Genomic DNA, 23697 nt, shown 5'->3' with positions numbered 1-23697 from the left:
ATTCAACCGACTTTATCAACTAACTAGCCCTATTTAGAAAACGTACAGAAACTCATCGTTCATCAAATCTGTCAAATCATCAAAGGCATGATCTCCAACCGTTCCATCCTTTGCACTCTCAACAGTCTGTCCATCCGTAGCCTTTGCTCTCCGAAGACGATCAGCTTCTTCAGGTGAGTACAAACTGTAGTCTACAATCACAGCATCTTTTCCGGCCAAGACGCGACGACGACTGTGGTCGCGGTTGAGGAAGGTAAGATACATGCTCGTCACAATAACAAGACCCTCAATCGCCATGTACAGGAGCAAGTTCCAGGATAATCCTCTGTGGTATTCGGGTGCTTCGGATGGCTTGTAAAGCAGTGGACCGATGATATTACCAAGAGATTGGCCGATGAATAGTACGGAGGAATTGCATTTGCTTTTCGTGTCGCCAGCTGTGTTTGAAGAAGCCCACGAGTAGATCAGAGGGACTAAAGTTATTAGCATATGAACTACCAGTGGATGAGGATAGACTCACTGATTCCTGGAAACACGGAAATCATGTAGTAGCCACCAAGCAAAGTATTTCTGCCGTCGGGTGTATGTGGCGTAGACAGCATAATCATGCAGCCAATAATCGGAAAGATAGCCAGGAAAGCAATCACTGGGCCTTTCTTGTGATACTTGGTCGCCACATAAGACCCTCCAACTGTTGAAATGAGTTGCACGACACCAAAAGGCGCGTTAAACAAAATAGCCTCGAAGGAATCGAAACCGAACGATTTAATGAGAAGAGGACCGAAAGACCCAACACCACCAGAGGGAACACTGCAGAAGGATCAGTTAGTAGTCGCTAAGATTTAGGGCAGGATTGACATACGAAATGCTGAAAATGAGACCAAACCACAGCCAGGTCTTGACGTCTCGCATGGTTTCCCAGAAGTGATCCCATCGCCATTGACGGGACATGACACCCGTCTGGTTCATCCTCAGTCTCTCAATCGCGATGAGCTTATCGTGTTTGTCGAGAAATTTGGCTTCTGCTGGGGAGTCGGGCATGTAGGAGAACAAGACGGTTGAGAAGCAAACTGTGATGATACCAAAGGCAACAAAGATGGTCTAATTGGTCAGTAACTGGCCGAGGTATGAGGATATGTTAAACATACCTGATACGGCTTCAATCCCAAAGGTAACTGCGCAAGCCACCAAGTCGCCAAACTTCCAAACTATTACCTGGTTAGTATCATCTCAGAGTCTTCAAAGGTCAACATACAACACCTGTAAAGCCATTCATAGCATACCAATAACTCATCCTCAACGGCTGTTCCCTTCTTCTCCAAAACATTTGTGTTATGGCCACAAAGCTGGGTGCGATGCTCGCCTCAAAGGCGCCCAGCCAAAACCTAGCAAACAGCAAACTATGAAAGGTATGTGCCGCAGCCATGAGAGTGAGAGTAAGTCCCCAGAGGGTCACCATGCATGCTGTGAGTTTTCCGATGGGGAGTTTGACAAGAAGCCATGCTAGCGGGAACTGAGCGATAAGCTGAGCAACGTAGACGATGCTACTTAGCCATGAGAATTGGTTGCCTTTGAGATGCGTGTCTTCTATGAGACCGAAGATGGAGGCGTATGCAATTGTAGCTTTATCAAGACCTGACCTAATGTTAGCGTGATTTCTTAGGTCTTGAGCAGAGTCACTCGCCTTGGAGAAAGTAGACTGCCAACATAAGAGGCAGAACAACCATATCAATTCTCTTCAGGACACGCGCATCATCTTCAGGCGTAACTTTAATTCGTCGCTCAGGCGAGACTCCAAGTCGTCGCATTAAATCCGCAGCTGCACCTTTGGCCTCACCATGACTTCTCCCTCTCGTGGCGCCTTCTTCCCCATCCACCATGTCGAGGAGAGCGTGGTTATCGCGTGATGACGCGTCTGGGTCCGGGGAAGTGGAGCCCAAACGGCCCAAGCCTGTTCCTGACATTTTCGATATTTTTTAGATGTCAATTGAATCGATTGATTCAGAATTGATTTGGATAGTCGTGATGATGTTGGAAATGAGAGGACAGCCTGTCGAGATAAGATCTTGGCTTGGAGGGCAAGGGATGTCAAGGGATGACTGATTGTCTTGGCCAATCAGGGATGATGATTGCTCAGACATGGTATCTGATTAAAAAGGCAAAATGAGGGATAATCAGAATTCTGTATTATCAGGTGACGGGGCTCGAGCCGAGGGGCTTTAGAGTCAGTGACAGTGACGTAAGTCGAACGTGACTCTGGACAGGATGAGTCACGTGCATTCAAAAATAATGTAGTGCAGGGTAACCTTGACGCAAAATGAGATATCTTGTCTTGCAACGCAAATGCATGACAATTTATTCATTTGAATCCTGAAACTGTATCTTCGAGTTCTGTTATCTTCAGGCTATTGGTATTCAACTGTCTATTGAAGATTGCTCATCAGCTTTGCAAATAGTCAGGTTCTGCAATGAGAGAATTGATATGTAGATATGGCACCGTCATGCTGCAAGTTGATTCAATTCCAGCTTTCTCAGTTGTCCATACTGTTCAAATAGTTGCGAACAGAGAATGTCAATCTCTCAATTTCACACAGTATTAATACGATAGTGACGAAAGAATAAATTAATTTAAGATCTTGTTGTTAATGCAAGTTGTACGGTCACATGTGTATCTACGCGCCGTCCTTTGCACTCTGCACCGCAGTATACATGAGACAACTAGTAGTAGTGCAGACTATTCTGAAAAGGGACTACCCTCCATTCGGCACATTGCAATTTACGCCTGGGGCAATCTGCTGTAGTGTTAGAAATTATGCCGGTATTCCCGTTGGAGCCGCTAGTCTAGCTTCTGCAGGGACCTTCAACTGACAAGGGTCTAAATGGTTAGAATACGAAAATTCCCCGATATGTGTGGATACCTCCCATACCCCGAAGATAACAAAGCCCAAGGCTTTCATACGAATAAGTGCAAGATGCAATTGCTGCTGTATTAAAAAGAATGTTATATGTGCAAAGATAGACTAGTTCCTCCAAGTGTTTCTCTTCTCCATCATCCTACTCCCCTCCATGCCTTATCAATGTTGATAATTAAAGTTTTCTGTACCCGCCAGGGTCCAAGCAAGCTCCCTCAGTACTAGCTTCCTCTAGAACTGCTTGATAGCTTTGCATTGAGTGAGTCTCTCATAGTCCTCGCATGCACCGTTGTATACTCTCATAAGGTAACTAGAGATCAAAAGTTAGAAATGAAACAACATGAGAATCAGGTATACTTACTCATGACCGGCAGGACCTCGAGCCACGCTGACATCAACGTAGTACTTTCCGTCACTGCCCCAATAGCACTGTCTGTTGTAGAAATACTGCGCTACGTGAACGGCATCACACCAAAAGTCGAGATGTCGGTCTTCGCGAGGCTCGGTGATAAGCCAGTGGCGATATCTATCCATGCCGTCCTCAACAAAGACCTTTTCATACTTGATAGTCAATGAACAATCTTTGCGCTTCTCAAGTGCAGAATCTAGTATGCGATTAATACATGTATATCTTCAAGGCTGGGCACCTTACCAGTGACAACATCAGGAGTAGGAGAAGCAATGACTCCAGTGATGGAAGAGATGGCCAGAACAGCCTGAGTGAGGAGAGTGAACTTCATGTTGATTGAGGTTGAGTGATGGTGTTGGATAGTGGATGGATGTTTGATGTATTAGAATAGGGTGAAGATAGAAGAAGCGTATCTTGGAATTAGACCTTGACTTTATAGTTGAAGCTGTCTGCTTGTAATGATAAGGTTGTTGTACGTAGCCCGAACTCATCCAGAATTGGTAAAACTATATCCGGGTCACTTGCGGCTCATGAGTCGGTCCGTCTAGTAAAGCGAGAATCCTTCGGCAAAGCGAAAATCCTTTAGTAAAGGGCCGAGCATTGTCGCGTGAATATATTCCTTCTCTGGGGTCGTAAAGACGTTGTATTATTTCGATTGACAGCTGTAATGCCCCATGGAGTAATACCACTAGAGACATTTGTGGGCTAAGGATTGAACCCTTCCTTTCTCGACGGGTCAATTGCGAATGAAACCCAAGCCTAGCGCTTATCCATTGTCAAATTAATGCAACGTCAGGACCACAATTTGTTTCAACGTAGCTCAGTGAGGCTGTTGAAGTGGATAAGTTGATGGAGTAGTGTTGCCTTGTTCTCCAATTATTCCAAATAGGCATTCCGGATACCAGATTGGAAGGCCCGATAGTCACACCGCAGAACACATCAGACTCAGGAAACCTCATTTCTGCCATGATCCTTCGGCACAGCGCTGGACGTCAGTAGATTAATACCCATCTCAGGCAACTGGGAGTAATTATAAAGCAACAGCATCGCCTCCAAGAACGGTACAACTCTTTACCCAACTCACAAACACATTCAGTATCCATTCAACTCTTTCACTCAACAACGTCAAAATGAAGTTCTCACTCCTCACTCTTGCCGCCGTTGCCGCCCCTGCTCTTGCAGCAACCGTTCCCGCTTCTGTCGATACCGCTGAAGGTATTTTTCCATTTACTCCAATATAAAAACTGTTCAGTACTAACTTATTCTTAGTTGACAAGCGCGCCAACTGCAAGCTGACCCTCCAATGGCTCACCAACTGGAGTGAAGCTGCCTTGAGAAGATACCGAGTGCAACTTATTACGGAGCCCCGAAATGATGATAACATCCACAAATACTGCGATCTCTTCAAAGCGGATGCCGCGGGCTACAACAATGTTCAATGCTTCTGGACGGACGATCACAAGTATGTCATTGACACTAGTGAAGGCGAAGGCTCTCCCGGTCATTAGTAAGTACCATCATATCTGCCTTTGTATTGCTGTATCTAATTTTATAATTTTAGCTTGTATGTGAAGTCTCACAACGCCGCATCTAGATACTTTGAAATGGCTACTAGCTGTGACACTGTCCAAAACCTCTAGACTTATCATATGAGCTTCATCACTTCTGCCCTGGTAGTTATGCTATGTTAGTGGTCTGAACAAAGTTGAACACATAACTATTATATGGGGTTAGCATATTAGGAATGTGCTGTATTTAATCTTCTACTTTTAACAATGTTTATATCGAGATTTACTGTTGAAATGACCTCTGCGTCGAGACTTTGGTCGATACTGTATTTCATTTATCAACGCTTCTAGTGTATATAATTGGTGAATCAGTTGATGCTGTTTCGACTCAATGTTCATCCCGACAATGATAAATATCATCAAGCATTCAGTAATTGTGTCCTACGCATGTAAATCTATCAAGGTCGGATTCAATTGACTGTGAATCAGATGCTCGCGGGTTCGCCATCGGTGTAGCGTGATAGCCGCAATTGGCAGAGATAAACAAATAAGAGCCTCAGACATACTCAGTTTGCCAGCGGTGAAATTGAAATTACTTTCGAAGATGCGAGTCAAGACACCACAAACCATCCAACGGTCGCAACAATCTCACTAGCAGGAAGTGCGTTCTCAACAATACCACCCCAGCCCGAGATATCCACCAGGTGTTGAACGCAACGCAACAGTCAGACGATGATCAGGTGTCGCAACTAGCAAGGGGAGGTTCGTTTGGAGGTAGATCGACATCAAGAATGATCAGCATGCTAACCCTGTTCTGGCTGCAGCGGTCCTCTCGCATGAACGGTAGCCGGACCAACACGGAGAATCCGACGACTCGATAGATGTACCGAGTTCCCGGAGTAGCCTTGTTCTACCACGTTGTAGGGCTGATCTCCCCTGTCACACCAACATTCGAGTAAAATTTGATGTGGATTTCGGAGGAAAACTACGCCGCAATCCCTGGGGTTAGGTACCCCCTGCTCTCCCCAGTTTGGTTACTCTGGGTTAGCCTTTGCCGTGAATAGCTCCCTTTTGAAATTTGGGGTTCAGTGTAAGCGTGAAAAGCTGGACCCTGTTGACCTGGTGGAGCGAGATGGTGAAACTGATTCGCGGTTTTTGCATTGGGAGCATCGACTCGGACACCCCTGGTCTCGATTTGTGAAATTTGGGAAGTACGGATGTAACAGCTTCCAAGATGTGTCAGTTCAGTTTTGTGTATATTTATTACTTGTAAAAGGGATTATGATTAATGTGTATAGCTAAAGAAACTGAGAATAATTAGCTTTTTAATAGAGATTTGCAGTCAGGCTACATTATAATATATATTATTCCAGTCTTACTTTTCAAATGCAGAGAGGAGAAAAAAATCTTTATTCTTTTTTCCTTTTAATAATTTATATTTACTTATTTATATAATTAATGAATGACTATCGATCGTAATATAATGTCGTGAGACCTCATTATGCGTCACTATGTACAAGTGCGAAATCCTGTTGTATGTGCAGGGATTACTACGTCATCCGCCACCCCCACCTCTTGATAAAACAAGTACATTTCCAAGTTCCAACCAAGGTTTCCTTCCAAGCCACATTCCACTCTTATCATCGACTACTTTTTTAGTCCATCACATAAATACAGTAGCATCGCCTATTATTACCCCTGCCATTAACAACCCCATGAACGAGGCACTGACTTCTATTTTCTCCGGTGCAATCCCTGCCCAATTCATGTCCAACAACCAATCCAAGGGCGATAGCCAAAATGGCGAAACCCCCTCCGAAAGCTCATCTCAGACAAAAGACCGCATCGTAAAAGAGATTCAGAGCAGAGTTGAAGAAGCAAAAGGTCTTCAGGAGAAATCCATCGAACTACACGAGAAAGCAGATAAAGAAGAAGACCCGGAAAAAGCGGAGGACATACGTTTTGAAGCTAGAGAAATCGACAAGAAGGCAGCCAAGCTCATGAAGACGGCCGAGAGACTCGAGAAGGGATGGTTACAGGGTGGTGCGATGGGTACTGGCATTGGAGCTGGTGTGGCGAGTGGTTTGGGTATGGGTGTTGGTGCATTGTTGACGGGCGTCGTGGCTATCCCGACGGCTGGTCTTGGATTACTTATTGGGGCTGGGACAGGACTTGCGCATGGGAGTTGGGTTAAATTCACGGATGCTTTTACCAAGGACGAGGCTGAGGGTATTGTGAATGAGGCTGAGGAGGAAGCTGAAAAGATTGCGAAGGGTGGCTGATATATTTGATATATTTGATGGCGAGCTATGTCACGGCAGAATCACTGGGCATTTATCGGGGAATTGCATCAACTTGGACACTAATTGTTCAAGGAATACTTCATTTTCGCTACACGCATACCGTTCAAACTTCTAGAATGACACTACAACCAACGAAACTATGTAATGGATATATAATACTGTCGCTCCCCTACATCAATTTCCTTCACTCTTGAACAATAACTGTCTTTGGGTAGAAAACGCTCGTTCGGAAAACCATGCTTGGGACCGGGGAGGCAATAGTTCAGTGAAGCTTTTCCAATTCGCCTGTACTCACCTTTGCTTCGTTCCTGTCGACTGTAATACAATCCCCGTGTGAACGGAATCGTACTCACTATCACATGTAAGAGGTAACCAGAACGCTCGAAACGTACCGTTCCCGGCATGTTCCCCAAAGTCGCCAAAGTAAATATTGCTGTTGCCACTTGAGTTCCGAGGCACGAATTGGGTCCAAGTGCATGGAAGTTCTGTAGCTATTCGTGATGGGTTAGGAAGGGTTTACTTAATTAAGTTTGATGAAAGGAGGCTAAAGGATATTTTTGAGAATCCTTATCTATAAACATAAGAATATTAGCAGATCCTCTGCCAGGGGACTCTAAATTGTTACTTGTTTACTAGTATGTTCATGCCAGTCTTACAGTATTTCATACATTTGCATAGACGACATTCCACTATACTCCATTGTTAGCAACTTCTACCCTGAGTTTCTTCCCATTTAAATTCATAGGAATAACTTCTAAAAAGGTCTCCTAGTGCTTATTTCTAGCCTTAATATCAACAGGTCCCTTAACCTTAGTCCTCTTCTGCTTCATAAATAGCCCAAGCAAGCTCTTCGTCAGCCTTTATTGCTCTCTTCTCACCCTCTTCTTCGAGTTAGACATTGTGTACAACATATATATTAACATGATATTCTTGTTGGGTTTTGTTGTCCTACTAAAGGCACACTCTTACCTACTCCTCTACTACACAGATTGATCTCTTGTAAGTGATCCCCTCTATTACTGTTTCTTCAACAAATTCGTTTTAGGCGCATATCATCTAACATTTGACCTAAGCATACCCGTTTTGACAGTGTACTATGCCACCGTTTTCCAAGGCATGCTCATTGCATGCTCGCTCGTCTCGTCGACTTCAGCTCTTGGGATCAACTGCCGCGGCTCTGCAAACTGCAACACTTTTGGAAAAGACCAAATGGCCTTTCAGCTAACTCGCGTTATTGATGGCATTAACCAGAATCGCTCGTACAACAACGGCGAGCTTATTGCCTGTGTTGGCATTGATGCCCCAATCACGGGTAATGGAGGGTTCTGTGCATTTTTGCAGGGAAACGGCGGTGCTTCTGGTCGCAACATCAAGGGTCTAGCTCATTATATTCCAGGCCATGGGCATGCCCCACCAAACCCCCGTTAATAAAGTTTGCTTTACTAACTATGAAAAACAGGTGCAAAGTTTGTGGAAGCGTCCCTTACTTTTATCCGTCGAACAACAACGTTGAAGACGGCCGCCTTACGTACAACTACGTTGCCAAAGGCTGCAGCAAAGTCGGGGCAAGGTTGTGTTAGAGTCTGATACATCTAAGCCATTTTATGCTAAAGACAACAATTAAGCCAAAGCCAGCTTGATTAGGATTGAAGGTGTTGGTTGAGTGATTACTGGGGATAGTTGACAAGCTGAGGTCTGGACGGAAATGAAGATGCTGCCTAAGTGGGATATTTACATAGCGCAGCAGGTTAGGTGGAAGGATGAGCCGAGACATCGGAGGAGGGTTATTTTGGTTAGGAAAACCGCTCTAGTCATTTTATTTCTTCCGACTGCAGCTCTGCAATTTCACAATCTTCCGTTTCTCTTTACTTTAAATGCAGAGGAAGTGATAATGTTTCCTTTCAGCGGAGTTATAGCTTTAGAATCTATACTTTATTCCCTCCCCAGTCGCTCATCTGCATTTCCACAACATATTTAATCGTACCACCCATTGATTTGGTACAATTGTCCATTGGCCTGCCAAGAACCACTGTACAGATCATTCTCCCTCACGCATTGGACGATGATGTTCCTATAAATGTTAGATAGAGTTCGAAAACCATGTGTAGACATACTCAGTAGCATCCTATTAGGTGTAAATTAGCAAACTCTAAAGTAATTCCAAGTTCTTAAAGCAAGCATACCCAGCAATCTTTAAATCCCGCCTTTCCAGCAGTATTCTTACGCTTGATCTCAATCTGCAGAGTAGCACTGCCAATAGCTGTGTATTTCTTTGAAGTCCTGACGGTACAGGGTTGCTGGTAGGCACAATCTGTGTTACTGCACATTTTCTGGCGTGCATCCCAGTATCCCTCTATGAATTTGTTGCCGATGCCTGGCGTTCCGAAGCAGTCGGCAGCAAAAGAGCTGCCAATGAAAAGCGAAACCGCAGCAAGGTTGAGAATCTGCATGTTGAAAAGGTTGGGCGAGCGAGAAGAATTTGATATTAAAATGTAATATTCAGATGTTTGAACGGACGGTGAAAAACGTCTAGCTAACTTTATAGTTGTTTTTTCACTGACACTCCTGCTTTGCATTCTCCACTTCGTACACATTGCAATTATTTGAGCGGCTGAATGTAGCGTCACAGATAACTAGACAGCATTGGGAAGCTCATTTGTCTGTTGTTCAGATATCACTGCTTTGTCATTGTCTTGGTAATGAATACGAAAACAATATTCACTGCAGGCTGCAAGATGATGCGGTGTATTGAGTACTTTCTTCTACATAACAAATTGCCCTGATGACAAGTACTGGTGAGGCTGAAGTACTAACCTGCATGTTAACCGAATAAATACAGCACAACTAATTCAGTAAACAGTTAGTGAATGGATCCAAACCGCTATTCTAGAACCACCTCGGCATAATTACAGGCCCTGCAACCTGTCATCTTACCGCAATTGGCGGCCGACCTGACCTTCAATCTGCAATAAGCGGCCGACAAAGAATTCAACCTGCGGTGAGGCGGCCGACATCAAGATACAATGTTCTTCCTATCTCTTATTCATCGCAAAAGACACGGAGAAAAACTATAAAGGCAGTTTAATATCCCGCAAGTGCTTACCTTCCTAGCCAAGCCACCCGAATACTTTATTTCAACCTATTTCAACCTCATCTTTTAACCATGAAGCTCATCAGCCTCTCTGCGCTTGTCCTTTTCGCCAATGGTGCTTTAGCGGCAGACTGTATTGGCTCTAAGCAGTCTGGCGGTATTAGCGATAAGCACCAGCAGGCGTACTGGGAAGCTCGTGAGAAAATGTGCAGCAATTCCGACTGCGCGCTCCAGCAACCCTGCACAACATATGCTTCACGAACCGCAGGGTTCATTTCCACGACGCTTAATGTCGTGCTAAAACGCCAAAATACTGCTTCAAAGCCGGGATTTAAGGATTGCTGGGTATGTATTTTATATAAGCTCATATTTGATTACTAAGGATCTTGCTAATTCATACCTATTAGGATGCCACTGAGTATGTTGCTTATTGTTACTTTCTAACCTTCACAAGGGTTCTGTCTAACATCTATAGGAATATCATCCAACAGTGCATGAGAGGCGGATATCTGACTGGAACTTGGGAGGCCAACGGACAATTGTACCAGATTACCGGAAATTACAAAGCGTAATCTGTGGCGACGTTACTTATACATCGAACTTTATTCAAATGCATCATCTACACGTTAATCATAATCTCAAACCGCCCATAATGACGATTCATTGTCACATAGGGTATTAATTAGAAAACATGGCTTGTAATCCTGGCAGTCCAAAGCTAGAGACATTGCAGATTGCACTTCCAATAACGGTGGTTTTGGATGGAGGTTTCTCTAGAAATAGTGGTAGTAATTCCCATATTCAACTACTTTCAGTTTATGTGTAGCAAAGTAGTTGTGCGAGTGATGCCGTGTTCTAGACATTGAAAGTTATTTATAGGTCAGGAATGAAACTTGCTCTCTGTTCTATCTAAGGACGTTTTTGAATGTACGTCTATCCAAATGGTTCGTAGCGCTATTCTTGTACTTGACCCCCAGCTCGTTCGACATCAGTTACTAGTCCTGGCGCTTATTTCCAGCCTCGATATCAACAGGTCCTTCGCCCTCAGTCTCCTTCTGTTTAATAGCCCAAGCAAGCTCTTCGTCAGCCTTTGCAGCTCTCTTCTCATCCTCTTCTCCAAGCTTAACATTATGAACAAGATAGAGCATCAAGAGAAGCAGACCAGACACGCAAACAGATCCAATAGCGAGAGTTTGCTGAGTCTGGCGGTAGCAAGTATCGATAGCGTCTCTATCAGCAGTGCCAGCTTCATATCCACGTGCGACAACAATGGATCCAAAAATCTTGCGACCTTCTTCTTCGCCAAAGTAGGCGACGAGCTTTCGAGGGAGTAGAGAGTTCCAGATGGCACCGCTGACAGTTACGCCGAGGTTGGAGCCGAAGCCAAGAGACGAGAGGTAAACAGCTGTTGCAATGGCGACTTGTTCGTTCTCAAGCACGGCTTGAAGGGAGACCTGAAGTGGTACTTGGGTAAAGCCACGTCCAACACCAAGAAGTGACTTGGATGTGATGAAAGCAGCTTCACTAGCGATGTGTGTACCAGAAATGTTGGTCAGGTAAATGGGAAGTCCAGCAGCCAAGATAATGCACACGATTCCAAGCATGATCAGAGGCTTGGTGTTCTTGATGAACTTGAGCGATAGACCAGCCACCAACGCACCGACGTTGTAGGCCACGCGCTGAGCATTGTCCACTCGTGTCGCAGCGCCGGGAGAGTAGTGTCCTGCAACTTGGAGGAAGCTGGATAGGAAGGGTCGGTAGATACTATCGGACATGGCGATGATAATAACCGAAGCGCAGGCAATGACAACGTTGTGCTCGCGGATGGTACGGTAGGGAATGATGGGGTTGGCAGCGAACTTGCCGTCCCAGACGAGGAAGGCGATAAAGGTGAGAACACCAATGATGATGAGGACAATAGAAGAAGGTCGACTCCAACGATCGGTGTTGTTCCTTCCGGCAATAGTCATCGGAAGTAAAGTCATGGCAAGACCACCGACTAGAAGAAGCGCGCCAATAAGATCCAGTTGAGATCCGACGTGCTTGACTTTACCCAATGGGCCGGGAGCAGCACCATGCATGAAGGATAATTTTTCGCTGAACAATCCCACTTTCTTTGCTCGACGATTCATCCAGATCATGATACCAATAGTAGGAATGGCAGTGACGGGCAGAATGATGGACCACATGCCAAAGCCCCATCTCCAAGATGAGTTAAGAAGCATATGCTCACCTAGGTATGTTCCTCCGTATAGAGTCGGGATCGCGGTAATGGATTCGGGGAGAGTGAAGAGGATACCTCTGTTGACCAATGTAGTAATATCGGCGATAAAGATCTGTTGCATAATGTTCCAAGCGGAATCACCGAGGACGTCAAAGATTGATCCAGCCTGATGATTATTAGCTGCTGATAACAAAAGATAAGTGAGTGATATACCAAGAACGTCCCCACATCGCCACAGCCTGCGTACATTGCATTACCGATGGCCATTGCCAGTGCGCCACCTGCGAAACCCAAAGGTCGTCCAAAATGCTAAGAGGAACAGATTAGCTATGCTTTAGAGTGAAACTTGGAGCGCCCATACGTTTGCGAGCTTAGCCAAGAGCGGATATGAGACAATTCTCATGATACCGGAGACAATAGATCCTGTAGCTAGTAGAGAGTGCGCTTTGAAGTGGCTTGTCGCATATGGTTCGTAAACATTTTGGGTGTAGACTGTCAGGTTCATGAAGAAGTTCATGAGAAGAAGACTGGTAATTGTTAGCACAGATTGACGCTTAGATTGGGACATTTTACCAGCCAATTGCAATGCCCAGAGTTTTCTTATTCCATAGCTTTCGCACGGCTTCGTTGGCAGATCTGGGTCTTTCAACCTGTTCTGTGGCAGTATCGCCATCGCGACTCGTTTCTTGCGCCATGTTGTGATATCAGATAGCAGAGAACAGCAAAAAGAATATCTGACGCGACAAAATTTTCTTTGGGGAACTTGGCCAACTCTTAAATGTCCAATAATCCCCTCAACCGTATAACCGGAACGGCACTTATTCCTAATTCTCCCACTCAAGCATGGGTTATCGCGATGATCTTTTCTCATCGTGGTAAGGAGAGCTGATTGATAGCACGGCTTGGCATCAGACCCTTTCACCAGGGTGTCAAAATAGCTGATTACTCGAGATGTGAGTGACGAAATTAGTGAAGAACGTTATGCGGTATACCCCATATATCTTCGGCGACTTATTTTATGGCCTATAGCTTCCAGGCCAATCTTTCTGTCTCCCCATAGCTCCCCTCGTCTAACCCTGCCATTTAAACTTAAATGTCGGCCGTTGAATTGCAAAATGTGATTGCCAAGGCACTATCACGTAAAAGGTTGAGGGGTAAGTTCGTTTAGACGAAATTGCATGTCAGAGATTATCAGACCGTTACATCTTATCTGATGACATATCACCGTCGTACCATAATTAAGCTTGATTGACAAGGTTAAATTGAGCTAGTAAGAAATCTCTCAATTCACGCGTTCCAATAGCAGGTAACTAACTCAATCTGTCACCCTCCGACGTCGGTATGCCCATGTATTGGCCTATGCCAGGAACTCGACTCTCAATGGCACCTTGGACTTTCCATCCACAGAATCAGATCCAAGATTTGCGCTAAAGCGTACGTCTCCTCCCCAATTATCGGTATACGTCGTACTCCAGGTCTCGCCGTTTGCCATACAAGTGGGGTCACAAACCAACGCGGCAACACTGCATGATAGAGAATCCCCTGTAGCTTCAGGGACTTGGCACGTAATTTCAACCTCCTCAGTAGATCCATTAGAATCACATTTTACTAGGCTAGCGAGCCCATTGTTCTCTCCAAAGTAGCCACAAATGGGCTGTTCGTTATCGAGCATGAGATAGTGGGTGACGGGGTCGACTGCGAAAAAGGCGTCTGTAAACTCGCCTTGGCTGTTGTCGTAGAGAAGAATAGCATATCCGTCTCTATCGGCCAACAGAGGTAGTCCATCTGTGGGGCCGCCCTGAGCGTATACACGGAATAATGGCAGAGCGGTGCTTGATGGAACGGCAGTCGTCTCAGTGGTGGTGGGAAGGTCGAGAGATTCTGAGATCGTACCAGATGTTGCAGTGGTCTCGGTGGTGCTCGCTTCGGTAGTAGAGACTTCGGTGGTGGCAGTTTCGGCCTCGGTTACCTCTAGGGTAGTGGTGGGTTCCGTGATAGCCGTAGCTTCGGTAGTGGTGCTAACCAAAGTTGTCGAAGAAGCTGAAGACAAAATCAAGCTTGATGTTTCTGATGTTGAAATAAACTCGGTGGATGAAGTGCCCGATCCTACAGTATTTTAGTCAGTCAAGCCCTTCATTTTATGATTATGACTAACCAGAAGGTTTTGGCTTGCAAACGCTCGCCACAGCGATATCAAGACCAGAAAGGCCTATAGCCAACCAATGGAGTATGCTGAAACGCATGATTCGATAGATTGATTCGATAACGAATGACGTGGGTGGGAATGATCCGAGGAGAAAAATTAAACAAATGTGGAAAGACAACTCTCCTTATATAAAGACCCTTCCTCAACTTGTCATTAGGAAATGAGAATTGTTGCGCTAGTGGTAGCGTTACCTAAATGGAATCGATAGTTCTTGGTAGTGGCCGAATTAGCGCGAGTTGACAGCTGCTCTAGGGAACTCAATTGGTGAGATTGCAAGCTTAGAACCTTTGAACCAGGGCATAGTCAAAAAGCAAAATGGCCTCTCGATCGAGAAATAAGACCAATTAAAGGAAGTGCTTTAAAGTTATGATAGATAATGTTGTTCGTTTATTGAGTTTAATAAAAACCATTCTGGGAGAATATTTGATAATGTCAAAAATCGCATACAGAGGTTCGAGTAACGAATGAGTAGCTGTTACAAATGAAGCTTGAAGAAAATAAGAACCAAATCTTGATCCAATATCCGCCATCCACTGTTAGAATCGTATCTCTATCCAGATTGAATCAGTCGTCTTCCATAACATCTACCATACAGCAGCAACCGCATTCATGATAGGAAAGACAGGCGACATGAGATCGATCTTCTGGCCCCCAAGAGTGAATTCGTTAGCTGTGAAATCTTTTTCATCATCCGCCCTACGGTGATTACTGCATGTCGTAAGATGCGAGCAGTGCGAGCAGCCTCGTTTGCGAAAATCACCCTCAGCCTTTCCCCACTCGGTGACAACCTCAAAAGAATAGTCAACCTTGTCAGGAACAGGCATACCCTCGGGGATCATAACAGTGCTCCTCTTTCCAGGAAACTCAAACTCAGTCCAGCTCTTTTCCTCCTTGGTACTGAATTTCAGTCCAAAGACGCGTTGGAGCCCTTTTTCAAGGACAGTGCGGCCAAATTGGGAAAGAAAGTTTTGGTAGTTGGACATGTCTGGTACATCATCATCGGTGTACTCATAGGCTTGGAAAGTACCGTCGTCTTGGACGAAGAAATGAATGCCATGTAGAGCTTGACCCTTGGACATGGTTGGGCCCATGGTAACCACTTCTCCTTGGAGGGGAACTGGGACCTGTTTAAAAGCCATCACTTCTCCATGATCAACGTCAAAATGTTTGTGGATAAGCCTGACGCTGATTCCATTGGGTACGTCATGATCGCGGAGAAGAGCACGAAGATCATTTAGATCATCGGCAAAGTCTTTTGGGGCATGGTTGACTTCAGAGATATGTGGGAGAGAGTTATAAGTGGAGGATGGAACAAGTGTATCTTTGATGAAGGCCATTGTCAACGAATCTGGTTTTAATGAAGTTTGTGAAGCTTAGGTTACTGTCGTGTAGGACAAGACTACGGTGGACTCTTTGGACATTATATATTCGACTGGCAAACAAGGCTCTACAGCCGAGAATAAATTCACAACCATCACAGCAATATGTCTTTCAAACACAAACAGTTCTGAGAGTATCGTAGCAAAGATGGTGTAGGGTGAATGCGGCTCTGCTTCAATACGACTCGATAAGCCCATACCACTGATGTATACTACATGTACTTGCCAAGGTGCGTTGAGGGCTGCATACCCCGCTCCTCGCCTCTATCAAACAGCCCGACTTCCTTTCTTGTATGTGTCACAAACTTGTTAATATGACAGCCTGATTTCTTTCTTGTATATGACATAGGCTTGTTAATATGACAGCCTGATTTCTTTTTGTTACGTATCACAACCACCTTGTTTCAATTGTTATGCTAAAACTTGAAAACCCCGCTCCCTCTATCAGCCACAGCTGCTTTTCTGGTACGTATCTGTCGGCTGCCTTTCCTACATGTGTTATAAACCTGTTTTCATACATCTCGTCTATGTTTTTGGTATGTATCGTAAGCTTATTTGCATAATAATACCAAGCATTATACACCTCGCTTAAACATCTCAGCAGCCAGAGCTGGTGGCTTTCTGCTTCGTGACAAAAGATTGGTTGCGTATCTATCGGCTGCCTTTCTCACATGTATCACAAGCCTACTTTCATGCATTTTTAATACGTGTCATGAGATTATTTGTCTAGACATACGAAACGTTACACATCTCTCTTGCACCGCTCTATCAACCACACCGGCTGCCTTTCCGATACGGTTTTTCTTCGGGTCACCGCGCTTTGTGCAGCAGCTGAAACACGGTCAGGCTACTGCTGAGTCATAGCCTTTGTTCTTGCCTTGAACACTTCAAATCACTTTCTATCCCGCAACTTCAATGGGGGATCTTCGTCTCTATTCCATCATTCATCAAATCAATATGGACTCCAACCTCGACAAGTTTCGCCCAGTTCTTGATGATCTGGACGGAAATGTCGTATTTGATGTCGGCGGTTTTTACGAGAAGTACTTCGACAATAAATCATGGTCCGAGGCAGCCCGAAATGTTGTCAAATCGTACAAAGAGTCAAGTACCCCAAGTGGTCCAGACAGCCGTACAGAGAAAGACTTTCGCACAGACTTCCTGAGTTGGTTCACCGAGTTTCAGGCAACTATTCCTCCGGGCCACAACAACTTCAACTTGTCAGCAATGCAGCCGTTGGATGGTTTTAATGTGGAAGACACTCCTACAATCTACCTCACACACGGGGAACAGAAGCCACAACCGAGTTGGGCCGATATCGCTGTTATTGGACAAGTCAGCTCTAGCGACCAGGTCATACAATCGGAAGACCGTGTGCGGTTCTGTATGCACGCCTGGAGATTGTTTAACAATCAGCCAACGCGACTTTTTCTCCACGGATTTTACATCTACGGGCGGGTAGCTCAGCTATGGGTATTCGACCGGAATGGCGCTTATGCTTCCAAACCTCTTGACCTTGACAGAGAAGGAGACCGATTTTTACAAGTCATCACTAGCTACGCCATGATGAATCACGTTGAACTGGGGTTGAATACCTGTGTGGAAAAAGATGGGGTTGGTTCATTTGTCACATTCCCCAAGAATCAGGGCAACGAGCACGAACGACTGTATCTGGAAGATACACCCATCCGAAAGTTTCCGGGTATCACGTACAAAGGCCCTACATGCTACCGGGCCCGAAGAGTGTCATCTGACGAGTGGGAATTCGTTATCAAGTTTGCATGGCGACGAACTGTGGAAACACCGGAAGAAGAAATCACGGGTCTTGTCACTGAGAGGAATGTCTGGGGTGTTGTGCACCTCTTTGGCCATCTCGACATTACAACAATCAAGGAACTACGCAGCCATCTTGTGGCGGAAAATTGCCGAGCGTCTTCTTTGAGAGTAAGTGAAAGAAAATTTTCGGTCGGTCAAGAGCTAATATTTGAGAAGGACAATTTTTTGAACGACGACAATGCGATTGCTGGGTCCGGCTCTGGGGATAGCGTGTTGGTCGGAAACAATCGGAAGTTCTATTGCGTAGCCATTCATCCAGTTGGACGGCCTATGGAGAATTACAAATCTGCCCTGGAGCTCGTTTATGCTTTTCGCGACATCACCAAAGGCCATCGCTCACTCTACGTCGATGGTCACATACTACATCGAGACGTATCAAAGGACAACATCATGATTAGTGATGTACAACAAGAGGGAACTCCGAAAGGCTTCTTGATCGATCTCGATGCTGCAATCAACCTGAAGAGAGACACCGGAATGGAAGAAACAGGAACAGGAACAGGGAGAAAGGGGACAAAGCCATTCATGGCCATCGGAGTCTTGCTTGCTGAGACGCACACTTACCGACATGACCTAGAGAGTCTGTTCTACTGCTTTCTATGGGTAGCAATTTGCGGACGAGAGAAGAAATGGCCCCCGAAAGCGTCTAGACTGTGGGCGTGGCTGCAAGGATCTTTTGAGGAATGCGCTCGAAGGAAAAGCGAGGATATGGGGAGTACAGGGTTCGAAAAGATCCTGGATGAATTTCCAGAGGATCTTGCTATTCTCAAGACACTGGCCCGAGACCTGTGGCGCATCCTCTTCCCAAAGCCAGACGTTGCACCTGTTTTGGACGATGATGAACGGACTAACCCTAGTCTCTTCTATAAATCACTACTTGAAGCCTTTGCTCAAGCGGCTGCAGCATTGGATAAAGATAGCTAAGGGTATGAATATCGGACCCGTAGGGTAAAGGTATCCTGTATTGGGCTTTGATAGTATATGAGATACACAGCCTAGATTATGGCCAATGTATGCCCGAGTTAATTTGAAGTGCTACTTGCCATACGTCAATACTCAAATATAAGGTCTTACCATTGCCACAATACATGGACCAAACACAGCCCACTATCCAGTACTGGCGTGCTTGACGAAATCTGGGATTAGTAGTTCCCTCATCTCGGTTTTTGAAGTTTACTCATCGCTAACGCCGCTAGGTTTAGCGTTACTAGTAACAACTAAGTATTCGCCGTATTCGAAAATGAACCAACGAACGTGTATGGCCACCTCGGCAGTCCTCTATAAGCAGCTGCATATTGTAGATTTCAAGATGCTTTCAGAGGTTTATTCCCAAAACTGTAAACGTCATTCTGTATATTGACTAAAATGAAAAGGCCTACCATAACTTTCGCGGAGGGATATTTTTAAAAAAAGAAAAAAAGAAAAAAAGAAAAAGACTAGATAGCAAGTCCGTGTTTATGAAGGACCTCCTTTAACTCCTTTAGCTTAGCGGGCTTGGTAATGAAAAAATCTACTCCACTACGAGTAGCTTCATCTCGTGTACTTTGGGATCCCAACCCAGTGATGACCAGCACCAAAGTTGGCGGGATATTGCTATAGCGCTCAAAGGCGCGTATCTGTCGTGTTGCCTCAAGTCCGTCCATGACTGGCATCGATATATCCATCAAAACACATGAGAAATTCCCTGGGTTCGCTTTGTAAGCTATAACGGCTTCCTCGCCGTTGGTTGCTGTTTCGTATGGTTGCTTCAGCTTGTTCATAAAACACGTAAGTATCTTCAGATTGATAGGGTTATCTTCAACTAGCAGAAACTGGGACATCGGGAAATAGTCCTCGGCCACAGTAAGTGTTCCAAATGGGCTATTTATTGCTCCGGGGGTTACTGGTTTACCTAACGATGCTGTTTCTGACGGGCTTGGTAGTGATGTTGGTGCAGACGTATCGGGGGTGTACGGAGTGGGCAGTGGCATTTGAATGGACATGTGAGGAGCGTCCTGTATTTCAGCCCAAAGCGCTACAACCCTAGATATAGCCTTGTCAAGTTTCAACGGAGTTAGACTGGAATTGTGTCAGTAGGCGCAACTATGCGGTGTGAAGAAGACGGCTTACGGTTGCGAGATGAAATCGTGTAACCTTGTTCGGCCCGCCAGTTTGGAAGCTGAGTCATACTTATGAGCTACCAGTGCATTGGGGCATACGACAATAACTGGCAAGCCCCTCCATGGCGCGGCTGGACAACGAAGGTCGTATATTGTAGGGCTTGTTACAATGATGACATCGGGAGCCAGATCATCAGCATCAGATTCGCTACACAGATTGAGACCAATATGGTCGCGGCACAACTTTTCAAGCATGGCATCCTCTGCTGAAAGTATCGCAGAGACGTGTCCAACATGGTCGGCAGTATTGACCACTCGAGCACGCAAACTGCGACATGTGCCTTGTTCCTTGAAGGGTTTCTCTTCTTGCAGCTCGTGACCAGGTGACATGGCCAAGGGCAATGACAGGGTGACCTTCGTACCGACATTATGCTGACTGGTAATAGAGATATTACCACCAAGTTGGGCTGTAAGCTTTTGAACGAAACTAAGGCCCAGACCCGTGCCAGTCGATAGTTCGTTTTCTTGTGAAAAGGGTTTAAAAACACCATTTCTAAGAAACTCCTCGCTGATCCCTCGTCCAGTGTCTTCAACTACCAGCGTCACTCGTCGCTCCTGACTTGCGGGATCCGAAGATTGAACCTGAGTGAGAGACACAGTGATGCTGCCTTGGGATGTATATTTTAGAGACTTGCCAAATAAGTTCATAATGATACGACGTATGGGACCCGCCACCGTATGAAAGTACCACGAACAAGTTGTGTCATAGAGAAAGAAGACGGATACGTCCCGCTTCTCCAGCCGGTCCTGGTTGTCGCTACTGCCTGTGGGGTTAAGCTCGTCCATAGCCTGCATGGAATCCAATTGACGGATAGCTCGCAAATCAGAATGCTTTTGGGTCTTGGAGTTGGTAAAGACTTCGGTCATGGACAAACACTGGTAGTTGTGGCCCGCAGACACGCTCTCTATTACATCCTCAACAAGTACGTCGAGCCTGACAGGGCGAGCCAATGCCCCTGCGCCGATCCCATTCGAACCAGACTGAAGCTGAGGATTGTTGAGTGGGCTTTGTGATCGCGCAGTTTGATTCACTTTAGAAAAGTCCAGTAAGTGTTCTGTTGTTTCGCAGAGAGTTCGACAGCACGTCTCGATCATGTGAGCAATATTTTGCTGTGCAAGACCTAATCCTGAATCGTTCAATAGCTCCAGGCCGAGGGTGATGCCATGGAGAGGAGACCGAAGCTCATGCGAAATTGATCCGAGAACATCCGATTTGGCTTTATCAGCCGCCAAGGTTTCCAAGCGGAATGCTTCTGATGCAGCAAGAGTCCCGATCGCCCGTAGGAATGGTAATTGACTCTCCTTGTCAAACTCAAAGTGAGGTGTTTCTGAACACATGAAGCCGCCAATCGACCAGGTGCCTGTCTGAGGATCCCAAATTGGAGTAAATGCGACAGTTTGCGCGTTGGGGAAAGCCTTTATAATTTGTGTTTTCCCATGAAATAGTTCGTCCATATCGTAGTGGGTATGTGAGCTGCGCCTCGAGTGGCCCAGTTCTTGGTTGTCCAGTTCATCGTTTGATTGCTTGGTAGAATGGAAAGTATGGTCTTCTTGAGTAGGTGGCTCATTACAAACGTGAATCTGATTCGACTGAAAGTCAAACACACAACCTTCTGGATATCGGTCAAATAGCTGTGCGAGGAATATTTGCGACAAAGCACCATCGCCAGGCACTTGGGCGTTATCGGCAGAGGAACCAAGTACCTGGCATGGAAGTAACGTTTTAACCGCTGAATCGTGTTTTTTTTCGTCACGGTAATATATGACAGGACTGCATGGCGATGTGTTGGACGGATTCTTATCGTCAACTTCGATTACGGATGAATTACCGACGTGCGAGTCGCGGGAATCTCCCCTGAAAAATACACAGGCATCAATTTGGAGGGACTCTGCGATGGTGGTGGCTGCCTTTAGGAACGGTGTGGTGGTTACAGGTTCCTCATGGTTGTTCTCTAGGCTATGGGAAGAAAGAGTTCTTGTGGCAGTTGTCGGCTCCCGGAGAGTAGGTTGGGGCTCCTCGACGTCATTTTCAGTTTCGTTTGGTTTCGAAAGACCTAGATCGGTACAGTCTGTGGTCAAGGTTGAATCTGAGTTGCTTTGAGATGAGAGCATTCCGCCAGTCGAAAAGTGGCGAAGGCCAACGCTCATCTGAACATTACGCTTCAACACCTTCTTGACATAGTTGCTCTCAAGGTGGTCCATGATGGTTTGCGACAACGATCGTAAGACGTTTGTGTCTTGTTCCTTCCAATCGAACTCTGGTTTGGAGTTGATGACGCAAAAGACTCCAATGTTGATGCCGCGAGGCGATCGGATAGGCACAGCGGCGTAAAACCTGGCGAGACCGCCAGGTTTGCAGTGAGGGCTTGAGGAAAATCGAGCATCAGTGACCAAATCCTGGACAATAACAGCAGGAAGCTCGCCATCACTGGTGTTGTGCAAGGTGGCCTCGATATGGCGCAATGTATAATCGCAAACTCCGTCCCTGCGTCGGATGTGCGTTCCGGAAAGCCAGAATGCTTCATTTTCTCGTCCAGTGGGAAGGCTCGGTATAATGGATGTCGTGGGAGTGGCTTCGGCGATGATGTATTGTTCGCTCTTGTCGAACAAAGATATGAGCGATCTCTCTGTTGCGGTCCGGTACGTCGCTAGCTGAGCGAGACTTGTGAGGATGGGATCGGGGCACACGAAAAGGTCTGCGCTGGTGACCTTGTCGATTGGACGGCATGTGGCGCGAAACAACTCATCGTATCTGGAGTATGATGATGATGAGTAGCTGTGCAGGTAATAATTGCGACAGAGACGATTCTGGGTTGGGCGTACCTCGCGGTTTCGTACTCACGAAGGGTTTCGATTGACAGGACATTTTTCTTGGACGACATGGCGCCCTGTATCGATGGATGGATATTAGTGAAGAGCAAAAGTGTCGAGGACCACACTAGGGAAGTATTTCTGGGATTTACAGTTTATCGATAAACAGAAGAGGGTTATTCCCACAATTGCCATCCTACCGTTTTACATTAGCGTTCTTTTCGTCATCCAGGAGACAGTGTGCCAAGAGTCTAGATAGTCAGTGGCAGCTTACCCTTACTAGCCTTACCTCCAAAGAGTGAGCAACGTGGACAACCCATAGAATGTACTGGTGAGCTAGGCCGGATGAGGCAGTTGATGTAACATTGTGTAGAGGTACAAACGACTTCAGCCCCAGAACTACGGTCACACTACTCCGCAAAGTCGCAACGCCAGCCACCAGCTTCCCCCACTGCAATTTGAATGGTTTTTTCCTGAACCTGGTTCACTCTCTGCGGGTATAGGATAGCCCTGATTCATGGATTTTGTTTTTATGATTATTATTATTATTTATTTATTTTTCCCAGCTAACTCGAAATGCTAATATCAACTGGTATGGGACTAGTGATCAGGGGGCTGCATGCCTGGCTTGTCGTTTTGCAATTATCAACCCACAAAAGTTGCAAAGTGTACGTGGTCTTGTCATGCAACGGAGACACCCAAGTGGCGCAAGGGTCCTTTTGGGCGTACATGAAACTACATGGTTGTTATGCGCCGCGATTACATGCTAAGACCGTAGTGAGAAATTGAACCAATAGGAAGGAAGCCGGGCTATCTAACCATTCGCGTTCGTGAAGTCTTTTTGTTTTGAGACCAATCA

At 45.7% G+C, this 23697-nt stretch overlaps 11 protein-coding genes across 11 annotated transcripts; 4 read left to right on the top strand and 7 right to left on the bottom strand.

Annotated features, from left to right (window-relative positions):
• Positions 1-33: 33 nt before the first annotated feature.
• Positions 34-1964, bottom strand: FSST1_009917 (major facilitator superfamily domain-containing protein; the record flags this gene model as incomplete). Its single annotated transcript, XM_083226933.1, has 6 exons — positions 34-473; positions 521-810; positions 863-1101; positions 1149-1208; positions 1256-1635; positions 1685-1964. 6 exons carry the CDS (start codon positions 1962-1964, stop codon positions 34-36), a joined length of 1689 nt encoding a protein of 562 aa, XP_083085878.1.
• Positions 1965-3143: 1179 nt separating this feature from the next.
• On the bottom strand, positions 3144-3652 carry FSST1_009916 (uncharacterized protein; the record flags this gene model as incomplete). The annotated part of the gene is made up of 3 exons (XM_083226932.1): positions 3144-3222; positions 3274-3517; positions 3565-3652. The coding sequence occupies 3 exons, from the start codon at positions 3650-3652 to the stop codon at positions 3144-3146; spliced, it is 411 nt and encodes a 136-aa protein (XP_083085877.1).
• A 799-nt stretch (positions 3653-4451) lies between these two features.
• On the top strand, positions 4452-4961 carry FSST1_009915 (uncharacterized protein; the record flags this gene model as incomplete). Its single annotated transcript, XM_083226931.1, has 3 exons — positions 4452-4536; positions 4591-4828; positions 4883-4961. 3 exons carry the CDS (start codon positions 4452-4454, stop codon positions 4959-4961), a joined length of 402 nt encoding a protein of 133 aa, XP_083085876.1.
• Positions 4962-6544: 1583 nt separating this feature from the next.
• On the top strand, positions 6545-7111 carry FSST1_009914 (uncharacterized protein; the record flags this gene model as incomplete). Its single annotated transcript, XM_083226930.1, has 1 exon — positions 6545-7111. One exon carries the CDS (start codon positions 6545-6547, stop codon positions 7109-7111), a length of 567 nt encoding a protein of 188 aa, XP_083085875.1.
• A 1995-nt stretch (positions 7112-9106) lies between these two features.
• On the bottom strand, positions 9107-9582 carry FSST1_009913 (uncharacterized protein; the record flags this gene model as incomplete). Its single annotated transcript, XM_083226929.1, has 3 exons — positions 9107-9203; positions 9247-9257; positions 9316-9582. 3 exons carry the CDS (start codon positions 9580-9582, stop codon positions 9107-9109), a joined length of 375 nt encoding a protein of 124 aa, XP_083085874.1.
• A 713-nt stretch (positions 9583-10295) lies between these two features.
• On the top strand, positions 10296-10795 carry FSST1_009912 (uncharacterized protein; the record flags this gene model as incomplete). Its single annotated transcript, XM_083226928.1, has 3 exons — positions 10296-10568; positions 10631-10641; positions 10699-10795. The coding sequence occupies 3 exons, from the start codon at positions 10296-10298 to the stop codon at positions 10793-10795; spliced, it is 381 nt and encodes a 126-aa protein (XP_083085873.1).
• Positions 10796-11218: 423 nt separating this feature from the next.
• Positions 11219-13142, bottom strand: FSST1_009911 (major facilitator superfamily domain-containing protein; the record flags this gene model as incomplete). The annotated part of the gene is made up of 4 exons (XM_083226927.1): positions 11219-12613; positions 12661-12756; positions 12809-12974; positions 13021-13142. The coding sequence occupies 4 exons, from the start codon at positions 13140-13142 to the stop codon at positions 11219-11221; spliced, it is 1779 nt and encodes a 592-aa protein (XP_083085872.1).
• A 662-nt stretch (positions 13143-13804) lies between these two features.
• On the bottom strand, positions 13805-14690 carry FSST1_009910 (uncharacterized protein; the record flags this gene model as incomplete). Its single annotated transcript, XM_083226925.1, has 2 exons — positions 13805-14553; positions 14603-14690. The coding sequence occupies 2 exons, from the start codon at positions 14688-14690 to the stop codon at positions 13805-13807; spliced, it is 837 nt and encodes a 278-aa protein (XP_083085871.1).
• Positions 14691-15237: 547 nt separating this feature from the next.
• Positions 15238-15990, bottom strand: FSST1_009909 (uncharacterized protein; the record flags this gene model as incomplete). Its single annotated transcript, XM_083226924.1, has 1 exon — positions 15238-15990. The coding sequence occupies one exon, from the start codon at positions 15988-15990 to the stop codon at positions 15238-15240; it is 753 nt and encodes a 250-aa protein (XP_083085870.1).
• Positions 15991-16989: 999 nt separating this feature from the next.
• Positions 16990-18792, top strand: FSST1_009908 (uncharacterized protein; the record flags this gene model as incomplete). Its single annotated transcript, XM_083226923.1, has 1 exon — positions 16990-18792. The coding sequence occupies one exon, from the start codon at positions 16990-16992 to the stop codon at positions 18790-18792; it is 1803 nt and encodes a 600-aa protein (XP_083085869.1).
• A 512-nt stretch (positions 18793-19304) lies between these two features.
• On the bottom strand, positions 19305-22909 carry FSST1_009907 (hybrid sensor histidine kinase/response regulator; the record flags this gene model as incomplete). Its single annotated transcript, XM_083226922.1, has 3 exons — positions 19305-19926; positions 19978-22779; positions 22851-22909. 3 exons carry the CDS (start codon positions 22907-22909, stop codon positions 19305-19307), a joined length of 3483 nt encoding a protein of 1160 aa, XP_083085868.1.
• Between the last annotated feature and the right edge of the window lie 788 nt (positions 22910-23697).

The sequence above is a fragment of the Fusarium sambucinum genome, chromosome II, assembly GCF_050947815.1.
Source record: "Fusarium sambucinum isolate potato_lamoka chromosome II, whole genome shotgun sequence".
NCBI lineage: Eukaryota > Fungi > Ascomycota > Sordariomycetes > Hypocreales > Nectriaceae > Fusarium > Fusarium sambucinum.
The sequence above is the reverse complement of the archived record's forward strand: the minus strand, read 5'-3'. Positions and strand labels throughout refer to the sequence as shown.